Source organism: Pelodiscus sinensis, chromosome 32 (genome assembly GCF_052426305.1).
Source record: "Pelodiscus sinensis isolate ZL-2025 chromosome 32, ASM5242630v1, whole genome shotgun sequence".
Classification (NCBI taxonomy): Eukaryota; Metazoa; Chordata; order Testudines; family Trionychidae; genus Pelodiscus; species Pelodiscus sinensis.
This window is the reverse complement of record NC_143083.1, coordinates 976,392-1,000,979: the sequence shown is the minus strand read 5'-3', so window position 1 is coordinate 1,000,979 and position 24,588 is coordinate 976,392. Positions and strand designations below refer to the sequence as shown.

At 50.2% G+C, this 24,588-nt stretch overlaps 1 protein-coding gene across 3 annotated transcripts in view; it reads left to right on the top strand.

Annotated features, from left to right (window-relative positions):
* The window catches only part of CPAMD8 (C3 and PZP like alpha-2-macroglobulin domain containing 8), a 169,754-nt gene that overhangs the window by 55,702 nt on the left and 89,464 nt on the right, over positions 1-24,588 (top strand). For all 3 annotated transcript variants that reach the window (XR_012896754.2, XM_075903346.2, XM_075903344.2), the window contains exons 14-18: positions 11,056-11,245; positions 19,631-19,803; positions 19,903-20,052; positions 20,310-20,471; positions 22,645-22,787. Coding sequence is in view for 2 of the 3 variants with exons in the window: in XM_075903346.2 (XP_075759461.2) it covers positions 11,056-11,245; positions 19,631-19,803; positions 19,903-20,052; positions 20,310-20,471; positions 22,645-22,787 (818 nt within the window). In the remaining variant the exon portion in view is untranslated. The remainder of the gene's footprint in view (positions 1-11,055; positions 11,246-19,630; positions 19,804-19,902; positions 20,053-20,309; positions 20,472-22,644; positions 22,788-24,588) is intronic.

The window sequence follows — 24,588 nt, the reverse complement described above, 5'->3', positions numbered from 1 at the left end:
ACGGCTCTGGGCAGCTGCTGCTCCCTATGCACGGCATTGCAGGTGGGCGGGGCCCGGGAGTGATGTGACATCACATCATGCCCGGGATTTTCAGAGTGCTCAGAGGCAGGCCACGTGGCTGCCTCCGGGTTCGGACTGCGGGGCCTGAGCACAGACTCCGACCCTGCAACGCGGAATGTAGGGAAGGGGCTTCTGCAGTGGCGGAGGGGCTGGGGAAGAGGCTTGGGGGGGTTGTGTAGCGGCGGAGGGGCTGGGGAAGAGGCTTGGGGGGGTTGTGTAGCGGCGGAGGGGCTGGGGAAGGGGGTTTGGGGGGGTTGTGTAGCGGCGGAGGGGCTGGGGAAGGGGCTTGGGGGGGTTGCGTAGCAGCGGAGGGGCTGGGGAAGAGGCTTGGGGGGTTGTGTAGCGGCGGAGGGGCTGGGGAAGGGGCTTGGGGGGGTTGTGTAGCGGCGGAGGGGCTGGGGAAGGGGCTTGGGGGGGTTGCGTAGCGGCGGAGGGGCTGGGGAAGGGGCTTGGGGGGGTTGCGTAGCGGCGGAGGGGCTGGGGAAGGGGCTTGGGGGGGTTGCGTAGCGGCGGAGGGGCTGGGGAAGGGGCTTGGGGGGGTTGCGTAGCGGCGGAGGGGCTGGGGAAGGGGCTTGGGGGGGTTGCGTAGCGGCGGAGGGGCTGGGGAAGGGGCTTGGGGGGGTTGTGTAGCGGCGGAGGGGCTGGGGAAGGGGCTTGGGGGGTTGTGTAGCGGCGGAGGGGCTGGGGAAGGGGCTTGGGGGGGTTGTGTAGCGGCGGAGGGGCTGGGGAAGGAGCTTGGGGGGGTTGTGTAGCGGCGGAGGGGCTGGGGAAGGGGCTTGGGGGGGTTGTGTAGCGGCGGAGGGGCTGGGGAAGAGGCTTGGGGGGGTTGTGTAGCGGCGGAGGGGCTGGGGAAGAGGCTTGGGGGGGTTGTGTAGCGGCGGAGGGGCTGGGGAAGGGGCTTGGGGGGAGAGGTAGAGGAAGGGAGTTTGGGGGGCTTGTGGGGAGGGGAAGGGGAAGAAAGGGGAAGGCACCAAGAGACAAATGGCAGGGGGCCAAGTGCACTGCAGACAATGAGGGAAAGGGCAGGAGGGGAGGTGTCAGTGGGAGGGGAGACAGGGTGATGCAAGGAGAGGAGAGGGGAATGGAATTGGGGATTGGAGTGGGAGAAGTCTTGACAGACTGGGTAGGCATAGACGCATAGACTCAGACTCATAGACGTTAAGGTCAGAAGGGACCATTATGATCATCTAGTCTGACCCCCTGCACAGTGCAGGCCACAGAATCTCACCCACCCCACCCAGAATAATCCTCTCACCTATATCTCTGATATTGAAGCCTTCAAATACTTTGAAGACCCCAAGATGCAGAGAATCCTCTAGCTGTGATCTGTAGAGGATTCTCTGCATCTTGGGGTCTTCAAAGTATTTGAAGGCATGAGGAAGGTGGGGTTGGAGCAAGTAATGTGTGAGGGCACAGGGGAATGAGCGGAACGGGGGCAGAGGGTAGTGAGGGGATGGGCATCAGGGAAAAAAGGGCAAAGGGGGCAGGAGCAGTGAGGGAAGGGGGAGGCACCAGGAGGGTGCAGGAGTAAGGGAAGGTGCAGGTGCCAGGGGATTCTGGGGGTGAAGCAGAAGGGGAGGGACCAGCACCCGAGGAGAGAGGCGAGGGAGGTGTTAAACGAAGGGATGAGGAGGGGTAGTTCACATGATCAGAGTGGGGCTACTGGAGGAGTGGGCACAGGGGGGAGAGAAGGGCTGCTGAAGGGGGGCAGGTCGCAGGAGGGCTGAGGGCAGTGAGAAGGGCAGGAGTCAGGACAGCAGAGGAGGGTGAGGGGTTGGGGGGCAGCAGGCACCAGGGGAGTTGATGGAGCAAGGGGAGGAGACATGGCAGCAGAGGGGAAAGGTAGATATTTATTAGTAACTTGGGTGCCACAATGACACATCCAAACAAGCCACATGAACTCAGTACTGGTGCACAACACAAAATTCATTCCACTCATGGGAGGAAACTCTTAGAGGGAACAGTTCTATCCCCCCCTGAGCCTCTCCACCCCTGCATTAATGTCACACACATTGGATTAATGAAATTGCAGGATAGTTGCATGGGGGCGGGGTTGGTGGGGGCCAAACTAATCCCTATTGGTAGGAGGATGGTGGGAATCTGGGGTCACATAACACTTTTTACTTTTGGTCATGTGCCCATCTTGCCCTGGGAGGGTTACCTCCAGGGGCGTGGCTAATGGGGGTCAGAGGCGTGGTTAACAGGGGTCAGGAGTGTGGCTAATGGGGGGGTCAAAGTGCATTTTAAAAACATTCTTTGGGTGCACACCCTAATGAAATGTGCTGCGCACGCCTATGCCCTTAGGGAATACCAAAGGTCACTCGACAGACAATGGAGACGTGTTCTATGCAAAGTCAAATGTTTGCTTTAGAGAGGGCACTTTACAGCAGGTGCCCAGATGTCTCAGGAGAGCATTGGGACACAAACAGTCCAGAGTCAGGCAGGCATGGTAAGGAGCCTGCCAGGCGAGGAGTCTGGAGGCAGGAGGGAGGGTGGTGCAGATGGTGCTTCCTGCCATGTCTAGCACATGGGGCCTTCTGGGAACACTGCTACATTCCCATCCAAAGCAGAAGCCTGTGGGCAGAAGGGAGAGGATGGAGCAGATCAGATTCCCGTGGTGTGTGGCACACATGGCCTCCTGGGGACACTGCTTTTTTTCTTGCGCACAGTGGGGCCAGGGGTGTGTATGGCACATGTGGCTTCCCAGAGAGAGTGCTTAATAGGTTCCCCTCCTCCTCCCTCCAGGTTGCCATGTGAGATATCAGTCTTCTCCAAATCACAGCGAGTGATCAGGAGCGTATGACTGACTGTGGCCATAAACTTGAGCCTTATCCTGCACTGCTTTGTGGTTCAGTGATGCCAGACCACTTACTAGTAACTTGGCATGGGAAGGTGTCCTTCTGTGAAGCACAGCATAAGGCTGGCCTCTCCCAAAATCTTGAGAAGGATCAAAGAGTTTCTATGTGAGAGCTTCCTGGAGCTGTGCAGACAAGACTCCCACTCCATCTGCGGACGCATTAACAAGCTGTTTTGCACCCCTGTGCTGTGTAGACAAAGAGCGTGCTGCACCTCACACCCCATTGCCTTAATCTACTTGTAGTCAGAAGAAGTTTGTGAACTCACCGAACATGCCCTCCCCAGGATAGGTGATGGATTGGGAGACATCCTGGGAGGGGTGGACCAGCTCTAGCATCATGGTGAGCTCCTGGCTCTCAGGCATCAGTGGCTGGCTAATCAACTCCTCCTCCTGCCTCTCTGCCACCCCCCTGTCCTGCAGGCTAATGCCAGGCATGTCGGCCAAACTCAACAACCACTTGGGAGAGCTGGCTGGGCCCCCTCCCAGAATGGCATCCAGCTGCTCATTGAAGCAGCACATTTGAGGTGCTGACCCAGAGCATCTGCTCTCCTCCTTTGCCTTATGGTATGACTGGCACAATTCCTTTATTTTCACCCTGTACTGCTGGGCGTCCCTGGAATATCCTTTTGCCTGAGGCAGCTTGCGATCCTGCCATAAATCTTGGTGTCTCTCTTGCTGGTTCTGAGCTTTGTGAGGTTGGACACTCCAGGCTGGTACTATTCTGCGCCCCTGGGAACTGGAGCCCAAGGGCGCAGAAGTACTTCCAGTTGTTGCAGAGTTCGATGGAATGTTAGAACTTATGTCCATGTGTGCCACACTGCTGCTCACTCGCAATGGGCTCGCAATGCTGGCCACATGGGACAGGCTATTCTGCTGTTTCCAGGGCTTTTTGAGCTCACCAGGAGAACAAGAGAGGTGGAAGTGCTGGCCAGAGTGGTCAAAACAGACAGCTGCAAGAGGCCTCCTAGAGGCCAATAGTGCTAAATTTCCAGCAAGCTGCATCTACACTAGCATAACTGTGACCATGCAAGGTTGGGAATAACATTATTCCTGGTGGAAAGTAGATGTACAAAAATTGACTTCAGTGGCCTCTAAGGGCAATGCAACAGGCATGGTAATGTGAATGCATAATTTAATAAATCAACCATAGGTGGCTAAATTTTATTTCAAGTGCTAGTGTAGACCGGGCCTTGGACAGGACAGTGACTTTTTTGGAGGAGACCATAAAAACAGAGTTTCTCTTCTATATCTAAAAGTTTTCATGACATGCATCCTAGATTTGTCCATAGCCAGAATATCTGTTGTGCTGATCACTGTTTAAGTGCTGCTCTCCACCCTAGAAGAAGTTTTATGTCAGTGATGGGTTTTTATATCTTTGTAAAGCACTTTGGGATCTGGTAGTCCATATATCAGATCTGCTACTATATTAACAGCAGGCCTTGTAGATTGAACTTGAGACAGTGTACCCAAATAAGGGGGTTTTATGATTTCATGGCAGTTTAATGGCTAATAATCGTTTACAAGATTTCTGAGGTATAGAAAGGGGATTATACACTGTTAATCTGAACACATTGTTCTTATAACCTAATTAAAACTAATTCTGCTGTGGGAAAGCTGAGAATTGTGTGACCAGATGATGTGGGAACCATTTCTTCAACTCTGCCAGTTCTTACTGGGTGTTCCAATTAGCTACATATTTTTTTCATGAACAGTTTCATCATTTTGCTCTTGGGAACTCTAAATGCCTCAAATATTTAATATTACAAGTCTCTTCTCTCTGGACCCTTCTACATTTTTACTGCATTTAACCATTTGGTAGCTTTTCACTTCCCTGGGCCACTGATTTTTTTTACTCTCATCCTAGAAGAAGCTTTATGTCAAATTAATTGACTGACATAATATTGTTTGCTAAATGGGTGAAAAGGGAGGCTGGGAGCTGGAGAGGGCGCTGTGTGTGGGTAAATGTGGCCATACAATAATATGTATTAGTTGTTTCCCAAATCCCAAACACAGGAAGGTTGTACTGCTGATAAGTGCTCCTCTGACCCATAGAAGACACCATCAGTCAGTGACAAGTCAGTGACTCCCAGATATTGAAAAGATATTGCCTGAAACTGACCTATCCTATGGTACATGGCATTGGTGATAGGACCAACCCTCAAAGAACTCTGTCCCTCAAAAGAATTCATGTAAGGCAGTAGCTCTGGAAACAGCTTGCTCTTGTCCACATACTTGAAGAGCAGAGACAGCGCAGGAAACAAATGAGCTTCTCTGAAACTTCTTGCAGGTACCAAGCCTGTCTGCTTGGGAAAAAGGAAGCACTACTCATGTCTGTTTGATGTGACTCCTAGAGTAAACATCATAAATGAACTTCTTCCAGTGCTTGCTTGTGTTCATTCCAATTAGGTGTGTGCATGATGCATGCACAGATTCCAGAGCTTTTTACCCTTAGCAGTGCCCAGCTCGGGACCTCCTGGAGTGGTGCCGCTATATCAGCGCATATATACCCCTTCTGGCCCTCCACCTCTTCAGTTCCTTCTTACCGCCCATGACGGTAGCTGGAGCACTGACTACATCATTAGTCCCAACCTTTAGTGCATGTACATAGTTGTTCTTTTGTCTTTCATGTCGTTAGTTGTTAGTTTAGACAGTATCAGTAGTTTAGATAAGAGAAGGGAGTTTACTCCCTTTAGCCTCTCCCCAGCTGGGGAGGGGATGCCCAGGCCACAGGGGTTAAAGTCGTGTGCAAAGTGCTTGAAGCCCATGCCCTGTGACAATCCACATGACTCTTGTCTAAAGTGTCTGGGCATGGCCATCATACAGACAATTGCCACATTTGCAAGTTTCAAGCCAAGGACAAAACGAGAAAGAGACTCTAGGCTCAAGCTCATTCTCTTGGGCTGTGTCCAGACTCCATGCCTCCGTCGACGGAGGCATGTAGATTAGCCAGCTCGGAAGAGGGAAATGAAGCCGCGATTAAAATAATCGCGGCTTCATTTAAATTTAAATGGCTGCCCCGATCTGCCGATCAGCTGTTTGTCGGCAGATCGGGAGAGTCTGGACGCGATGCCCCGACAAAGAAGCCTTTCTTCATCGACACAGGTAAGCCTCGTGAAACCAGGTTTACCTGTGTCGATGAAGAAAGGCTTCTTTGTCGGGGCATCGCGTCCAGACTTTCCCGATCTGCCGACAAACAGCTGATCGGCAGATCGGGGCAGCCATTTAAATTGAAATGAAGCCGCGATTATTTTAATCGCGGCTTCATTTCCCTCTTCCGAGCTGGCTAATCTACATGCCTCCGTCGACGGAGGCATGGAGTCTGGACACAGCCTTGGAGTCCACTTTGCAACTGCCAGTACCAGAGCAAAGCGCACTAGCCTCGGTGCGGGAGACCTCAATGGCACTAACCACCTCTTCAAAGTCCTCAAAGTACCGCTCACAATCCCTGGCCCCGAGGAGAGAGAGAAATCACAGAGGGAGATCTCTGGAGAGGTGCCGCCACAAAGGAGGGACACTCAGCTTTGACGACGCACCAGGAGGTGCCAGGACCAGCAAGGCACCAGCGGAGTCCTACATGGAGGGAGTGTCCAGTGCCGGAGGTGGTAATCGAAGAAGTCTGGCAACTGATATTTGACATGGCACGGGAGTTCATTGAGCTGATCTCGTCCCTGCATGCGGAGGCCTCGGCACTGCATCAGTAGGTCCAGAACCCCAGGCACTGACCCCGGCACAGCCTGAGGTGCCCCAAGTGGCACCAAGCCCCCACTTGAGCCCGGCACCATCAGAGCCGCCACCGGTCATGTAATCAGCACCAGGACACTCGCGGGGACCGCTGCTGGCAGCCATGCTTACCCTGAAGCACCAGGAGCTCCGGCACTGCAACACTTACCACCACTGGTCCTAGCAGCACTGGTCCAGGGGCTTTGGTGGCACAAGGAGGGAGTTTCCAGTCTGCGCCCCTGGTACTGCTTTATGGTGTCCCCATGGCACTGTATAAGTTAGTGCCTCAGGACCAGTTACTTCCCACTGTGACTATGGCACAGCCCCTGCCAGCACTGGGCCCTGTTCACAGAGGGAAACCTGCAACCATGGCCCAGCACCAATAAGCGCATAGATCACTGGCACCACCGTGGTCAGCATCCGATTATTCTTGGGACTCAGAAGTGGAGTTGGTGCATTCTAAGACATCTTCATATAAGTCTAGGTCTCGGCACTGTTCCTACTCCAGACATAGGCCTCGACACTGAAGCCCCAGTGGCAACGCCACCCCTCTCCCAAGAGCCCCCACTTCAGAGCCAGCCCTGTCCTGCAGTAAGGACATGGTGAGACCTTTAGTGGAAGGGGAGGGCCCCATGCCTTTGGCGGTGACATGGGTGCCAGTTCAGGATGCCCCTTCTGCCATACCCCATGAACAGCTAGCAGAGGAACATCTGGGAGTCAGGGAGTCATCATCCTCCTTGCATGACAAGGCTTTGACAGATCATGTCCTGCCACTTCTGTCTATGGACACCAAGGCCCACCAGGACATGCTTAGAAGGCTGGCGGCCAACTTGGGAGTGCAGGCAGAGGAAGTCCTGGAGAAGTTCAATTCAGCGGTCGACATCCTCACGGCAAACACCCTGGGTAGAGTGGAGCTCCCACTTAAAACAATTGATAAGATAGAATCATAGAATACTAGGACTGGAAGGGACCTCGAGAGGTCATTGAGTCCAGTCCCCTGCCCTCATTGCAGGACCAATACTGTCTAGACCATCCCTGATAGACATTTATCTAACCTACTCTTAAATATCTCCAGAGATGGAGATTCCACAACCTCCCTGGGCAATTTATTCCGGTGTTTGACTACCCTGACTGTTAGGAACTTTTTCCTAATGTCCAACCTAAACCTCCCTTGTTGCAGTTTAAGCCCGTTGCTTCTTGTTCTATCCCCAGAGGCCAAGATGAACAAGTTTTCTCCCTCCTCCTTATGACACCCTTTTAGATACCTGAAAACAGCTATCATGTCCCCCCTCAATCTTCTCTTTTCCAAACTAAACAAACCCAATTCTTTCAGCCTTCCTTCATAGGTCATGTTCTCTAGACCTTTAATCATTCTTGTTGCTCTTCTCTGGACCCTCTCCAATTTCTCCACATCCTTCTTGAATGCGGTGCCCAGAACTGGACACGGTACTCCAACTGAGGCCTAACTAGCGCAGAGTAGAGTGGAAGAATGACTTCTCGTGTCTTGCTCATAACACACCTGTTAATGCAGCCCAGAATCATGTTTGGTTTTTTTGCAACAGCATCACACTGCTGACTCATATTCAACTTGTGGTCCACTATAACCCCTAGATCCCTTTCTGCCGTGCTCCTTCCTAGACAGTCGCTTCTCATTCTGTAAGTGTGAAACTGATTGTTCCTTCCTAAGTGGAGCACTTTGCATTTGTCTTTATTAAACTTCATCCTGTTCACCTCAGAGCTGATATCCAAAACCTTCTGGCAGATGCCTACCTCTATTCCCCCCATGCAAAAGGGGGTTGAGAGGTGCTACTTTATCCCTCAAATGGGGCATTGGCACCTCTTCACACACCCTCTCCTGGGTTCATTGGTGGTGCCAAGGACCTCTGGGACCCATGCCCAAGTCTCAGGAGCCCAGAACGCTTGATTTGCTGCAGAAAAAGGCCTATGCTATGGGAGGCCTGCAACTCCACATTACCGGTCAGCAGGCGATGCTGAGTAGATATGCCTACAACACATGCTGGGCCATGGATAAATTTAAGGATTGTCTCCCCCAAGACTCAAGACAAGCGTATGGTGCCATAGCAGAGTTGGGTAGGACAGTGCTGCAAGCTGCATGTACAATGCTGCAAGCGGCATTGGATGCTGCAGACTCAGCCGCCTGTACAATGGCCATGGGTGTAGGGATGAGGAGGAACGCCTGCTGCAGTTATTGAGTATCCCTCCTGAGGTCCAAAACACCCGGCAGGACCTACCATTTGAAGGGTCTGGCCTCTTCTCGGACCAGATGGACTTGAGGCTGCATAGCCTCAAAGATTCTAGGGCTACCCTAAAGTCTTTGTGGATTCATACTCAGGCACCACAGAGGAGGCCACTCACCTCCAAGTCAGCCCCAAGACCAAGACAAAGGTTCATCCCTGACGGGCAAAAAGAGGGGAAGAAACAATGCCTGTAATGGCAATAATAGAAGCAGTTGCAGGGGTTCAAGATCAGGCTCGGAAAGAGGGTCTGCCTTACCTTTCAACCAGCAGCCTAAGTCCTCATTTTGAGGGTACACCTGAGGACAGTGTGACAGTTTTTGCCCCATTGCCTCCTTTTGGTTGCTGACTTTCCCTTTTCTACCAGGCCTGGTCCTTGATTACTTCTGATCAGTGGGTTTTAGACCAAGTATGAAGAGGTTACATCATTCCCTTCCTTTCCCTCCCTCCCGCCCACTCTCCTTCCCCATCCCTCTTCAGGGACCCCTCTCATGAGTGTCTGTTGAGGCAAGAAGTGTCCTTGCTTCTGCAGCTGAAGGCAGTCAAACCAGTTCCAGAGGAGTTCAGAGGAAGGGGATTTTACTCTTGCCATTTCCTTATCCCCAAGTCCAAAAGGGGACTATGTGCCATTCTAGACCTAAGGAACCTAAACTCATTTGTAAAGAAAGCAAAATTCTGGATGGTCACTTTAGCGTCTATCCTCCCTTCCCTTCAGAAGGGAGACTGGTTTGCTGCCTTTCATCTGAAGGATGGATACTTTCACTCACAGGGATAACTGCAAAGCAATACGTCCTATGGAGGAAGGGACTTGGATCTGGTAAGTACACCTTAGACAATATGAACTTGGCCACTATGGTGGAGGAGAGAGGTCCCTGCAAAAGTGCATAATGTGTCCATGTGGCCAGAGCACATATGTCCATGATGGGGACCTTGCAGAGGTAGGCAACTGACACGGCTATTGCCCTGGTGGAATGGGCCTGTACTAACATAGGTGCTGACAACTGGATATGACAGTAATGAATTCTGATGCAGTTGGAAATCCAGTGTGATAGCTTTTGAGAGGATATCTGCTGTCCTTTGTTGTGTTCTGCTATAGAAATAAACAGTCTGGGTGAAGCTCTTAAAGGTTGTTCTATGGAGGTAAAAGGAAAGTGCCCTGTGTACATCGAGGGTATGTACACAGAGGTTCCTCAAAGGTACTGGCATGAGGCTTGGGAAAGAGTACAGGTAGGAGAATAGTCTGATTGATGTGAAAAGATGAGCGCACCTTGGGGAGGAACTTGGGATGGGTGCATTAGAGACACCTTATCTTTGAAGAAGGAAGTATATGGTGGATCTGCCATTAGGGCAGCCATCTCTCCTACCCACACTAGGAATGCAGTTGTTTGTGACAAGCGGAGGAGTGATCATGTAGCCAATGGTTCAAATGGGGGTTCTGTAAGGGTGTTTCGCACTAAATGTAAATCCCAGGGTTGATGTGGAGGGGTTACATCAGTGTATAACGCTTGTAGGCCTTTCATGAACTGTTTCATAATTGGATGTGAAAATATTGTAGTATCATCAATTTTTGTATGGAATTTTATAAAACTATCAAGTGTACTTTAATGGAGCTGATAGAGAGTTGCGACTGTTTAAGGTGCAATAAGTAGTCCAATACGACAGGTAATGGAGCCATCTCTGGAGAGATGTTGCGGGGAATCGTTCAGTGAACAAATTGTGATCATTTGTCACTATGGGTATGTCTACACTACCCCGCTAGTTCGAACTAGCGGGGTAGTGTAGACATACCCTATATGTCTTTTGAGCTGAGCTCCCGAACCACATAAAATGATGTCTAAAATTCAACCTGTTCTGACAGATGCTCTGTACTAAAGGGCTTACCTCTCAGGACTCCGGAGATTCCTTTATTCCTTCCACTAAGCCATATAGCTTCTCCATCTCATCCTCCTGTTATACTCTCCGGAAACAGTGTTGCACATAGGTCTTCCTTTGCCATTAGGGGGAATACACCAAACTGTTCAGTGTGACTCTAATAGTCTCGTCAGCATGTGAGCACTTTGGGATGTGGTCCATGTCTTCTGCCTGCTCATCCCCAAATGCAGTTTTGTATTTTACAGGTAGAAGGGTAAACCTGACCCCTGTCTGCTGTGTCTCTTTGCCCAGGTGGGAGAGGAGGCCCAGATTGCAGTGAAGTCTACGTGTCCATGTAATTTCACTCTGCATTACGAAGTTGCATCGCGAGGTAATATTGTCCTTTCAGGGCTGCAGCCTGGTAACATGACACAGCAAAGGAGCAAAAGAGCCATGTCCCCATTCGATAAGAACATCCACATCACTCATTTCCAAGGAACAGGTCAGTAGCTAAATTCTTAACCTAGCAAAAAAAATGCTGATCCTCTTCTTTATCTAGAGTGGAGGCTTCCTTCTTACTGAAGACAAACTGGCTTATTGTCAAGCCCTTAGCTATTCCTTGCACATGTTAAAGGGCAAGAATGACGTGTAGATGGGTGAACATTACATTTTATGCACATTTTATGCACTCATCTTGACGAATGTCAGTTACTGCTAAAGGTGAGTAACCTCCTCTTCTCAGCATACTAAACTTGTACCTGCCAAAAGCTGGGAGTGGACAGCAGGGGATGGATCACTCAGACCAGGTCTAAAGTGAGAGTTTAGGTTGAACTAAGCTGCATTAGACTGATTTTTTTAAACAATAAGTCCATACTACCAAGTCCAGTCCATCGACTTTAAGAGCTGTTAAAGTTGATTTCTGTACTTCTGCTTTGACAAGGAGTAACCACTAAGTTGATCTTGCATGGCCGACTTTCCAGTAGTGCTGATACAGCACTGTGAAAGTCAACGTTCTTGGCCTCCAGGAGGTGTCCCACAGTACTCAGCAATGACTGCTGTGATGATGAATTTGAACTCTACTGCTCTCCAGGTGAACAAGAAAAGCCCCAGGAAAATTTGAATTTCATTTACTGTGTGCTCAGTGTGGTGAGCAGAACTCAGAGCAGGCAACACAACTGAGCAGTACAGCTGACTATGAGTTCAATGAGTTCATGTTCCATGAGCTCCATGAGTTCCTAGGGTTGCAGATGAGCACCAGCATGCAGGAGATTCTGGACCTCATTGCTGTGTGGGGAGAGGACTCTGTTCTCGCAGAACTAAGAAGCAGCAGAAGAAATGCAGATGCCAAGATTGCAAAGGGCACAGAGGAGAGAGGAGCCAAGGATGCTCAGCAAAGCTGAGTGAAAATAAAAGAGCAGAGGCAGTTGTACCCAAAAGACAGAGGAAATGTAACTGGACAGTCTGGAGCATTGCCACAAATATACTGCTTCTACGAGAAGCTTCATGGGATCCCTGTGGGGAACCTGACCAGCTTCCCTAGCCAGTCTGTGGATTCTTCCCAAGACACTCAGGCAGACTCGAGCAACAGCCTGGAGTACAGCATTGTGGAGGAGGAGAATGGTCAGCAAGCGAGCAGGGCACCTGGGTCACCAAAAACCAAGAACTTTCTATAGCCTTGAAGACTCCTCCCAGGACATCTCACAGTTGAGCACTGACCCTGGAGAGGGCACTTATGTGACTTCACATTTTTTTTATCTTGCTAAAAGTAAATCAATGCAATTAGGTGTGATCTGTGGGGGCCATTGTGCCTGCACATCAAGGGGTCCCTGGAACAGCTTGTTAATGTGACTGGCGATGGAGTGGGAATCCTCTCTGCACATCTTCATATAGCTCTCATAGAGGAACTCTTTCATCCTTCTCATAAGGTTTCTGGGGAGGCTGCCTAGTTCTGTCCTCTACACGTTCCATGCCAAGCCAGCAGTAAGTGATTGGGTGTCTCTGCACTATAAAGCAGTGCAGCATAAGGTCCAGGTTTCTGACCACATTCAATCAGCATCTGTTCCCTATCACTGTGTGTGGTTTGGGGAAAACTGATAACTCGCATTGCAAGATAGCAGGGAAGGCTATTAGCTGATGCATCTGCAATAAGCCTCCATTTGCTCATCCCCAATCAAGCATGGATTGAGCCCCTACCACTATGCCCGAAATGCTTGTCTCCACTACCCTGCCCACCCACTCCTGCAGGATGGGAAAGTAGCATTCTCCCAGCAACGGGGGGGGGGGGGGGCGGACACATGGACACCACATGAGCCCCTGCCCCTGCCCTGCCATCATGCCCAGACCTCCTGCCCCCTCTCTCCTGCCCACCTGCCACGCTTGCTGCCAAACTAAGAAGTCTAAGGTGTACCTCCTGCAGAGTGGTCACCTAAAAGCATAACTGTGGCCTTGTATATAACCCATCCCTGTGATATTTATTCTTTTTCCCTTTGTTCCTAGACCTTCCTTTTATTCTACCAGATTAGGCTTTACACTCTACAATGTGTCTCCCGTAAAGTCTGCCCTTCACTTTTCCTTACAGTGGGAACAGCAGTTTGCCTGCTGTGCACTCCCTTGGCCACAAGCAGTGCGTAAGCAAGTGAAGAATACACTGCTAGAGGAGATGCTCGCAGAGTGTAGGAAAGGGGAGCGGGTAGCAAATGGGAAGTGAGGCACCAGGAGGGATTGTTGTCCATGGGCCACATGGCGGTTTTCCAGGATGCGTACATGCAGAGGCACCCCTTCCAGCTCTTGCGTGCCAACGTTCCCTCCTCACTGAGTTCCAAAGCCTCCTCTCCCTAGAATGTGTAAGGGAGTCCAGGGCAGCTTCACACTTAAACCCTAGGGATGCATCACGAAGCAAAAGCTATCCTTCTCACAATTTTAATCCCATCCCCAAAGCTCCCACCCTGGACTCCTTTTCTGTGCCTACTGTGTACCCTCAATAAAAACACATGATTGCTTAACAACAGTCTATTGCTTGTGTTGACGGGATGGGGGTTACAGGCAAGCACAATGAATGTAGGGGACCTAGTTGAGAACAACATGCATGACTCTCAAAATTAGACAATCATAAAACTTTCTTTCAAAGCCTCTCTGATTTATATTGCCCCTGCTGTGCTGCCCTAATTGCTCTAATGTGTGCCTGCTTAAAACCCTGGCTAGGCACTGTACCTTGGCATTCCACCCTGAAAGATACATTTTCCCCTTGATCTCACAAATATTATGGAGCACAAAACAGGCTGACATCATAATGAGAATGTTGCATTTGCTGAGGACAGAGGGTATGTCTAGACTACATGCCTCTGCCGACTCAGGCATGTACATTAGACATACTGACATAGTCAATGAAGCGGGGATTTAAATATCCCTCGCTTCATGAGAATAAAAATGGTCGCCGCGTTGTGCTGACTCAGCTCTTTGTCAGCGCAAAGCGTCAGTCAAGGCGAGGATCGGTCGGCAAGGAAAGCCTTTGCCGACTGATCTCTTATGCCTTGTGCAACGAGGTTTACAGAATTGGTCGGCAAAGGCTTTCCTTTGTCGAGGCTGCCCATGTACTGCTTCATGATGTAGGGGAGCAAGGAGTAGGCTGGGTAGCCTTGGATCACTCTTGGCATTTCAACATCTCCTCAATTGTAATTTTCCATTCTGGGGGGAAAAGTTCCAGCTCACAGCTTGCCAAAGAGGCAGGAACTGCTAAAGATGTGCATGTCATGCACTTTTCCCAACCATCCTTGTTGATGTCAATGAAACAGCCCTTATGATCCACCATTGAGAAGTACCCCTTGCAGTTTATGTATTTCTTTGCAAGGTGGTTGGGTGCCAAGATGAAGGATGTGCATTCCACAGTTAGGGAACCCCAGCATGATGAAGCCCTCCACTATGTCACATTTTCTAGAGTCACTACCCTCCATAGCAGACAAGTACTTGGATCACAACAGCCCCCACTGTAAATTTCCCCACTCCAAATTGATTCCCAATTAACCAGGAGCTGTCTGGCATTGCAAGTTTCCACAGGCCAACTGCCACTCACTTCTGCACTCAGAGCAGGTCTCATTTTGGTCTTGCACTTTAGGGTGGGAGAAAGCCATTTGCAAAGTTCCATGAAAGTGGCCGTGTGCGTGTGAACGTTTTGCAGCCACTGCTGATCATCCCATACCTGCATAACAATGCAATCCCACAAGCCAGTGGCATTTGCTATTTATTCAGGTGCTTCACAGAAGAGTATGTTTATGGCCTCTTGAGAGTTTTCCTCATTCTGGTGGACCCTGGATATGATCTGGACATATTCCAGATTTAGGCTTTCTAAGGTTAACATCATCATCATTATGTTTTGATGCATAATGGGATCTACAATGCTGCTATGGCATCTGCATGGATAATCAAGAAAAAAGGCGCGAAAAGTCTGTTTGCTATTGATTTGAAGCGGGGGGAGGGAGGAAACAAGTGTATTATGGGCTGCTGATGACATATACCCAGAACCACCTGCTTTGCAGATTTGGTCCCAGCATGCACTGGGAGCCTAACCCAGAATGCAAATGGGCAAAGGCACTGTGGGATAGCTACTCCTAGTGTATCGCTCCCAAAGTCAATGGTAGTTAGCCTACCAGGTACACGCTACTTCAAACTACATCAAATTCTTGTGCACATGGGGACATGTCCCTTTGATTTGCAAAATCAGGTTCTAAAAAGTCAACTTTAACTTATCTCTCAGTATAGACATGGCCTCAGTAATTGCTCTATTCCATTCATTTCCTCTCAAGCATCTGAAATTGGAAGATAGGATTCTGGATTAGATGAACTATTGGTCTGTCTCATGGGCAGTTGGTGAAGCTTCTACTTGAGGAGGCAGTAGCTTCCTGGCCCAGGCCTTACCCCCTTCCTAGGCCAGGCTGTATACAGACCCAGTCCCTTCCCACTGTCTCCCTCCTCTCTTCCCTGCATATCCTGTGTCCCTGCTCACTGTGTACTTGTCCCCTTCCAGTCAAATCCTCAAGATCACTGCCCTCCCCAACCAAGTGCTCCCCCTGCCCTACCCATCACAGAATTTGAACAAATTAAAAAAAACCCAAAAAACAAATTGCCCCAGCTCAGGCCACTGCTTACCTGTGGAAATGCTTTGAAAGGCTCTGGCCTAGGTGGAGGGTGATCTATTCCTCCTGTCCATTTATTGCTCTGCCTAGTCCCACTTAGCTGGCCCTGAGGGCAGGCCAGCACATGGTGTCTGCCCTCCCTGCAGCTCACACACTTACTGCACACATAGCATAAGGCTGGTTGGGCTACCTGTGTCTGATGGGGGAGGCCTAGTGAGGCCTTGCTCTCACTACTCCTGCCTCTTGTGGCAAATTACTCCAGCATCACACAGTGGGAGAAGTCATCCCTTAAAGTCCGAAATTGAAATTCTGCAATCCAGGAGCAGTGACTACTGCATGAATAAAGCAGAAAGATTTTAGAATTGTACAAAACACTTTGCAAAATTGCACTTCTCAGCACTTTCCATCTGATGACATCAAAACACCCAACTAAAACCAATGAATTTATACAGACTCCTGTGAGGCAGGCACGTATTATTATTATCCCTTTTTTCGGATGTAGAAACTGAGTCATGGGATAATTAAGTTCCTTATCCACTGGTTTTTTTAAAAAAATAGTGGAAAAACTCCCCTTGAAAGCCTTTAATAATGGGTCCAATGTCATACTGGACGTCTGTGACAGGAAGGCCATTAAGAAAACCCCTCATCTTCACATTTCTCGTGGAGGGGTGAACAGGCCATTGGCTGCATTGAGGTGGGGAGATCAGCCTGAAACCCCAGCCTCCCTCAGTACAAGAACTCGGCAGTGCGACTACACCTGACCCTGACACAGTGTAAGGGCTGGTCCAGGCCCTTTGTGCCAGGTGTACCAGGTGTGGCTGGGCAGGCTCAGCCCAGCATGATCCAACTGTGGAGGGGTAAGTGTGGGGGGATCCAGATGTGGGGGAGTCTGGGGGAGGGCAGCTCAGTGGGAGATCTGAATGCACAGGGCTCAATGGGGGGTGGGTATTCTGGATGTATGGGCAATAGAACTTTGGTTGAGCTAAGTGGAGGAGTCGGGGGGGGTGGGGTCCAGGTGCTGGGAAGGGGGACTTTACAGGATGGGGGTCCAGGTGCAGCTTGCTGGGGCTCAGTGCAGCAAGGGTCTGGGTGGAGGGGGCTTGTTGGATGAGTCCAGGGAGCAGGGCTTGTCAGGGTGAGGGTTAAATGGGCCTGCTTAACCAGGGAGCCCCAGCTGCTGCTAAAGGGACACTGCCTGTCATACTCCTGTTCCCTGTCCCCGATTCCATATCCCCTTTTCTTCTCTGTACCTCACTCCCCATTCCTTCCCCACTGCCTCTTCCCCCCACCTCCTCACCCCTCTTCTCTTCCCCTCACTCCCAATTCCTTCCCCACTGCCTCTTCCCCCCCAACCCCTCTCCCCTCATCCCCATTCCTTCTCCACTGCCTCTTCCCCCCACCTCCTCACCCCTCTTCTCTTCCCCTCACTCCCAATTCCTTCCCCACTGCCTCTTCCCCCACCTCCTCACCCCTCTTCTCTTTCCCCTCACTCCCAATTCCTTCCCCATTGCCTCTTCCCCCACCTCCTCACCCCTCTTCTCTTTCCCCTCACTCCCAATTCCTTCCCCACTGCCTCTTCCCCCCACCTCCTCACCCCTCTTCTCTTTCCCCTCACTCCCAATTCCTTCCCCACTGCCTCTTCCCCCCACCTCCTCACCCTTCTCTCTTCCCCTCCCCCACCTCCTCCCCCACCTCCTCACCCCTCTTCTCTTTCCCCTCACTCCCAATTCCTTCCCCACTGCCTCTTCCCCCACCTCCTCACCCCTCTTCTCTTTCCCCTCACTCCCAATTCCTTCCCCACTGCCTCTTCCCCCCACCTCCTCACCCCTCTTCTCTTCCCCCCCCCACACTCCTCCCCCCCACCCCTCTTCTCTTTCCCCTCACTCCCAATTCCTTCCCCACTGCCTCTTCCCCCCCACCTCCTCACCCTTCTCTCTTCCCCTCACTCCCAATTCCTTCCCCATTGCCTCTTCCCCCACCTCCTCACCCCTCTTCTCTTTCCCCTCACTCCCAATTCCTTCCCCACTGCCTCTTCCCCCACCTCCTCACCCCTCTTCTCTTTCCCCTCACTCCCAATTCCTTCCCCACTGCCTCTTCCCCCCACCTCCTCACCCTTCTCTCTTCCCCTCACTCCCAATTCCTTCCCCATTCCTTCCCCACTGCCTCTTCCCCCACCTCCTCCCCCACCCCTTCTCTCTTCCCCTCACTCCCAATTCCTTCCCCACTGCCTCTTCCCCCACCTCCTCACCCCTCTTCTCTTTTCCCTCACTCCCAATTCCTTCCCCACTGCCTCTTCCCCCACCTCCTCACCCCTCTTCTCTTTCCCCTCACTCCCAATTCCTTCCCCACTGCCTCTTCCCCCACCTCCTCACCCCTCTTCTCTTTCCCCTCACTCCCAATTCCTTCCCCACTGCCTCTTCCCCCACCTCCTCACCCCTCTTCTCTTTCCCCTCACTCCCAATTCCTTCCCCACTGCCTCTTCCCCCACCTCCTCACCCCTCTTCTCTTTCCCCTCACTCCCAATTCCTTCCCCACTGCCTCTTCCCCCACCTCCTCACCCCTCTTCTCTTTTCCCTCACTCCCAATTCCTTCCCCACTGCCTCTTCCCAATTTCTTCCCCATTGCCTCTTCCCCCCACCTCCTCACCCCTCTTCTCTTTCCCCTCACTCCCAGTTCCTTCCCCACTGCCTCTTTCCCCCCAACCCCTCTCCCCTCATCCCCATTCCTTCTCCACTGCCTCTTCCCCCACCTCCTCATCCCCTCCCTCATTTCCACCCACCACCCAACTCCACTGCAGGGCACAGAAAACAGGAAGCATGTGATGAGAGGACAAGAAGGGGAAGGGACTGGTCAGGGCTTGTTGGGCTAGGCAACACCCCCATCATCACCACTCCACACACGAACAAGGGGGAGAGGGACTGTGGGGAGAGGACAAGGGGAGAAGTGCCCCCAGCAATGGGTTCATTAGCACCAATCCCATGAAACCAGCCCCCCCACCACCACTCCATACACTAGCGGGAATGGATAGAGGCTGGGGGCAGGGAGAGACAACTAAGTAGGGAGAGTGCAAAGGAGAAGGGGGGCAGCAAGGAGGAAGACCGCTTTGCCCACCCTGGGCTAAAGTGCAAGGGCAAGGACTGGATGGGGTGAGGGGCCAAGGAGGGACGAAGCTAAGGAGGGGAATAGACTGGCAAGGAAGCAGCAGCAGCAACACAAGCTGGTTGGGTGGACTCTGCAGAGCAGGGCTGGCACTCCTCTTGGAGCGGGTGGCTGGGATGTCTGCAGGCTGAGAGCCTACTGACCGCAATTGGAGCCTTGTATATGTTCCATGCAGGTTCAGGGGTGGGCTGCTGAGGAGATTCCCTGCTACTCTGCCTTCCCAGCAGCCCTGGAAGCTGCCTGAACCACACTAACAACATTCCACAGCAACCCTACCAACAAGTTGGAGGCAGGGAGGGGAGGGGCGAAGCCAGCACAGCCCCAGCATCCGGTAGGCAGAGCCTCCCTCTGCCTTACAAACCAGACACCCATGGTCTGTCTCAGGAGACCATTATGATGGGGCCGGAGGCACAGCGAGATGCTAGCCCTGTTAGCACTTGGTTAGGGAGAAGGACATTGAATCTGGTGCATGGAGAAGGGACATGGATAGATTCTGGGCCTGGCAAAAGATGGGGAGGCTACTAGGTCCCATTGTACTTGTGGCTGAAGGACATTGCCATGGGCAAATAACTATGTGCTTTGTACAATTTGTCATTTAGTACCTACCAACCCCCCTGCAGCAGAGGTTGAAGTCTGCATGACCTTCCTCCATTTCATGGTGGCTCACAGCATGGCTCCTCTGGGCCGTCTCTTGGTGTATTATGTCCGGGAGAATGGAGAAGGGGTCACGGACAGTTTGCAGTTCACTATCAAGCCCTCCTTTGAGAACCAGGTATCAGCAACACTGCCACTGGAGAGGAGAGGATGTTACTCTGTAGTTTTGTCATCTGAACATTGTGTGAGATAATGGAGGTTTTATTTAAATACTTAGGTTTCAGTGACACTTTCAGCTAATGAGACAAGGCCCGGTGATGTTGTGAATCTCCGGGTTAAAGCTGCCAAAGGAAGCTGCGTCTGCATTGCCACTGTGGATAAGAGTGTCTATCTTCTCAAGACAGGTTTTCAGCTGACATCCACCCAGGTGAGAGATAGCTTAGGGCTCTGTCTCATTCTTTCCTGTCACTTCCACTTGTCCACTTGATGCTGCAGTGAAGCATCAGTGCACTTGGGGATGTGATAGCAACAGGGGCGACTGATGCCTTTTGGGGGAAGGAGTGCAGATAGGACCACCCAGAGGAGCAAGGGGCATGTGAGGCACCCCATTTAAAATGTTGGCCGGGGTGGTGCACCTCCTGAACGCTACTATGAGTCACCTATGGATGGCAACTTTCTGTTCAGGTTTTCCAGGAGCTGGCAGAGTATGATGTGTCTGATGCCTTTGGGGCTTCTAAGGAAGAAGGGCATTTCTGGTGGCCCGGCATGTCCTCACGCAGGCGCCGCCGCTCCTCAGTCTTCCCCTGGCATTGGGATATCACCAAAGATGCCCGTTTTGCATTTACGGTAAGAAGCATCCATCTGTACTCTGGCTCTGGCTTCTCTGTTTGATTCATTAAAATTGTTAAAGAGCAACACCCTCCATTTGCATAAGACAGTTTAGCATCTTATGCCAGATTTTCAAAACAGCTCAGTGCATTGGGCCTGGACCATGAGTGTCATAAAGGGAGCTATTGTGTGCTGATCTTTATTATTTTGAAAATCTGATGCTTAGAGAGTATAACAATGAGTGCTGATATTGAAGCTGAGAGAGAGAATATTATTAACAATTAACAGAACCTCCTGCTCTGTAGAGAGATTCTTTTTAGGAATTCTTTCCTGAAGTTTGCTAATGTTTGAATTAGAAAAGAATTGAAGGTGCAAAGCTTTGGGTGTCTTCTAAGTCTTTTAAGATAAGCTTGCTCATGATAAGCACTAAATAGCATGACTCAGGAACTTCAAAAACAACAGTTGTTTAAGTTTTTCCAGTTACAGACTAACTCGGCTACCCCTCTGAAGCTTTGGAAACTGACTGCAGGGTTGTCCTTAGAAGTTCTAGTGCCCTTACTCAGGACCTGTGGGGGACAGGCCCAGAGCAGCAGGGTCAGGAGCAGGAGCAGGAGCAGGCCAGACAGACAGCAGGGATCCGGCTCACCCCCACACTCACCGGCAGCAGGAAACGAAAGCCGGGGTAGTGGCGCAATCTGGGGCCAGGTTGCTGTGCTTCCTCCCGCTACCACCAATGAGTGGGGGGCAGGCATGATCCCTGCTGCGGGGCTGTGTTGGTCAGGGGAAGGAAGCAAAGCAGGGGTGGGGATGGGAGCTGGGGAAGGAGTGAATGGGGGCAGGGAGGTGGTAGAGCAGGGTAGGGTTTGTCCTGGGTCCTGCCCCCATAGGATGTTCCTGCTGAGCACAGCCTGCAGGGAGACTACCCAGCAGATGGGGCTGGCTGCCACAGCCCGCTGTGCTACATACATAAACTTTGTGGTGCTGTACGTGGCTGTGTATTTTGTGTATTGGTAGGGATGACCTTGAGCATGAGGTCTGTTGGGCTCTATTCTCCTATTCACTTTGGGTACGTCTACACTACAGCACTAATTCGAACTAATTTAATTCGAATTAGTTAATTCGAACTAAGCTAATTCGAATTAGCGCATCTAGACCTAAAAACTAGTTCAAATTAGCATTTTGCTAATTCGAACTAGCATGTCCACATTGAGTGGACCCTGAACCGGGGTTAAGGCTGGCCGGAAGCAGTGCCAGCAGGGCATCAGAGGAGGACTTAGAGCGTGGAGCTGCTGCCTCAGGCTAGCCGAGGGCTGTGCTTAAAGGGACCCGACACCCACCCCGGACAGACAGTTCTCAGGGGTTCCCTGCTTGCAAAGCAGTCCTGGCTTGGAGTGCCCTGAGTGCCCACACTCGGCACATCACAGCACTCGGCCATCAGCCCAGCTGCACTTGCCGCAGGCTACCATCCGGAGGGGGGTTCAATCAAGGGGCTTCAGGAGAACTTCCACCCCGAGAAGCCCACAGAGCCACCCCAGTCCTCCCCATCGGGGGCTCGTACCCCATTCCTCCCTCACCTCCTTCCACTTACCCCTCCCTAGCCCCCCTTCCTGATGTACAAAATAAAGGACACGTGTGTTCAAAAATAGAAACTCTCTTTATTGAACCAAAATGCAGGACAATGTAGCACTTTAAAGACTAACAAGATGGTTTATTAGATGATGAGCTTTCGTAGTTTGAGTAGAGACAGAACAACTTGGGAGTTTTAAAGAAGGATGAACTCCTTCTGTGACCAGTGATTAAACCTTCTAGGAGCTGAAAGGAATTACAGCTATATGTATAGCTCCTAATATGTGCGCATATGTATATATGTCTCTCTCTGCATTAAAAACATCTAACCATGTTTAATTTTCAGCCTACAATTATTGAAAATTATTTATATTCTTTTGTTTCTGTTAGAGATTTGTGAAATGCATTTTCCAAACATTCTCAGAATTCTTTGGGGAATTTGCTTCCCTCCCTGTCCAACCTCCCCTTCCCCCCAAAAAAAGTTGCCAGCTATTTTTATTTTCCATAAAACTTATAAATTAGTTTTCCTCTGTAAATATGTTGGGCAAGTTGATGACATTTTGGAAGGTTCACATTTGTGCATGCTGAATGTTTCTTTATTGTTTGTTTTTTTGTTGTTGCCCAGGAAACTGGTTTGGTTGTGATGACAGATTTAGTCAGTCTTAACCACAGACAGAATGGAGGCATGTATACAGATGAAGCCGTGCCAGCCTTTCAACCACATACCGGGACATTGGTAGCTACAATGCATTCTAAGATTGTGCCCAGGTAAGCTTTTGTGTGTATTTTTAATTCACACTGAGTACATTATTTCTCACACCTCAGTTTTATTAGGAAACTCCTCAGCTAAATTAAGAGGAGACAAAGGTGTCCAGAAAGAACTAACAAAATTAGAAAACTGGACAACACTGTGGTAAATGCACTTCATCTAGACCGGTAGAAAGTAATGCTCCTTGGAAAGACCAGCTAAACTCTGCACGCATTGGTTGGCTCTGCATTAATGGTGTTGCAGGAAAGACAGCTAACGTAATTCTAGATAATGTGGCACAGACACCAGCACAGTTTGCAGTGGATAGTTAAAGCAAAATGAGATGCCAGGCTATATGAAGACGGGATGAGGGAGTAATACAGAAAATATGATAATGGTGTAAATTGACAGTATGTCCTCTTGGATGCTGCACTAAGTGTTGATCTCCTCATATCAGAATAACTTGAATAGAATCAGAAAACATCCAGAGATGGATAATGGAAACATTTAGAGGCGTATGTGGAAGGAAGAGGGAAGGAGGCTGTACAATGCGAGAATGCAGAGACAGAGACTAGTCAATGCTGCAAGAATGGTGAGATGAGATATGTGAGAGGAATAAAATAGCAAATGCTACAAAATAGGCCAATTTGGGGAAGACTCGCTGCCCCCTTTCCATAACTTAAGAAAAAGAGGGTGATAGGTGACATTAAAAGATGCACGTTATATCTCTTCTCTCAGCCTTTTGCCTGGGCTTTGGGGCAATTGTATGAAAGAACTCACAATTTTTACTCTGAGCTTATGGTTTCATGCATTTTATTCTTGTACTCAGAACACACACACACACCACCACTATACCTTTATGTAATATATATGGAAAACCCAGGTTCAGTTCCCTGATTCATCACAGACTTCAGGTGTAGTCTTGAGTATGTAATTTAGCCTCTCTGTTCCTCAGTTCCCATCAGTAAAATGGGGGTTCATAGGGAAATTGAGGATAAATACATTGTAGTTTGTGAAGCACTTTAAGATCTACTGAGTACAGTGAAAACTTAGTTATCCGGCACTTTAACCAGAAAACTTGGTTAACTGGCATTGCCCCCAGACACAATACCCCTGCACCTTCTTCCCCCTCAGCCTACTTCGAGCTGCCAGGAGCCAAATCTGCCAGAGGGCTTCCTGGTAACTGGCCTACTCGTCTGTCTGCCATGTAGGATGTCTCTGTGGCTCAGAGGGAAGGGGAAAGGACATCAGGCATTCCCAAGGGCATGGTGGTAGAGAAATAATCTCAAGTATCTGGCACATTCAATTAACCAGCAAGTCCCGTTCCCCATGAAGGCCGGATAACAAAACTTTCACTGTATTATTTATCATTCCTTACTATTTTAAATAGTATCCTACTAATGGACTGTTGGTTTGTCTAAGGGTACATCTAGACTACACCTCTCTGTCGACAGAGAGGTGTAGATTAGGTACGTCAAAATTGCTAATGAAGCAGGGATTTAAATATCCTGTGCTTGATTAGCATAAACATGGTTGTTGCTTATCTTTGAAACAGAGCTTTTTCGAAAAAAAATGGCAGTCTAGACACGGATCTGTTGAAAATAAACCCTTTTTCGACAGATCCTGTAAACCTCATTTTTTGAGGAAAACAGGATCTGTTGAAAAAGGGTTTATTTTCGACAAATCCACGCCTAGACTGCCGTTTTTCCCCCTAAAAAGCTCCATTTCGAAAAAAAAGCGGTGGCCATTTTATGCTAATGAAGCATGGGATATTTAAATCCCTGCTTCATGAGCAATTTCAACGTGCCTAATCTATATCTC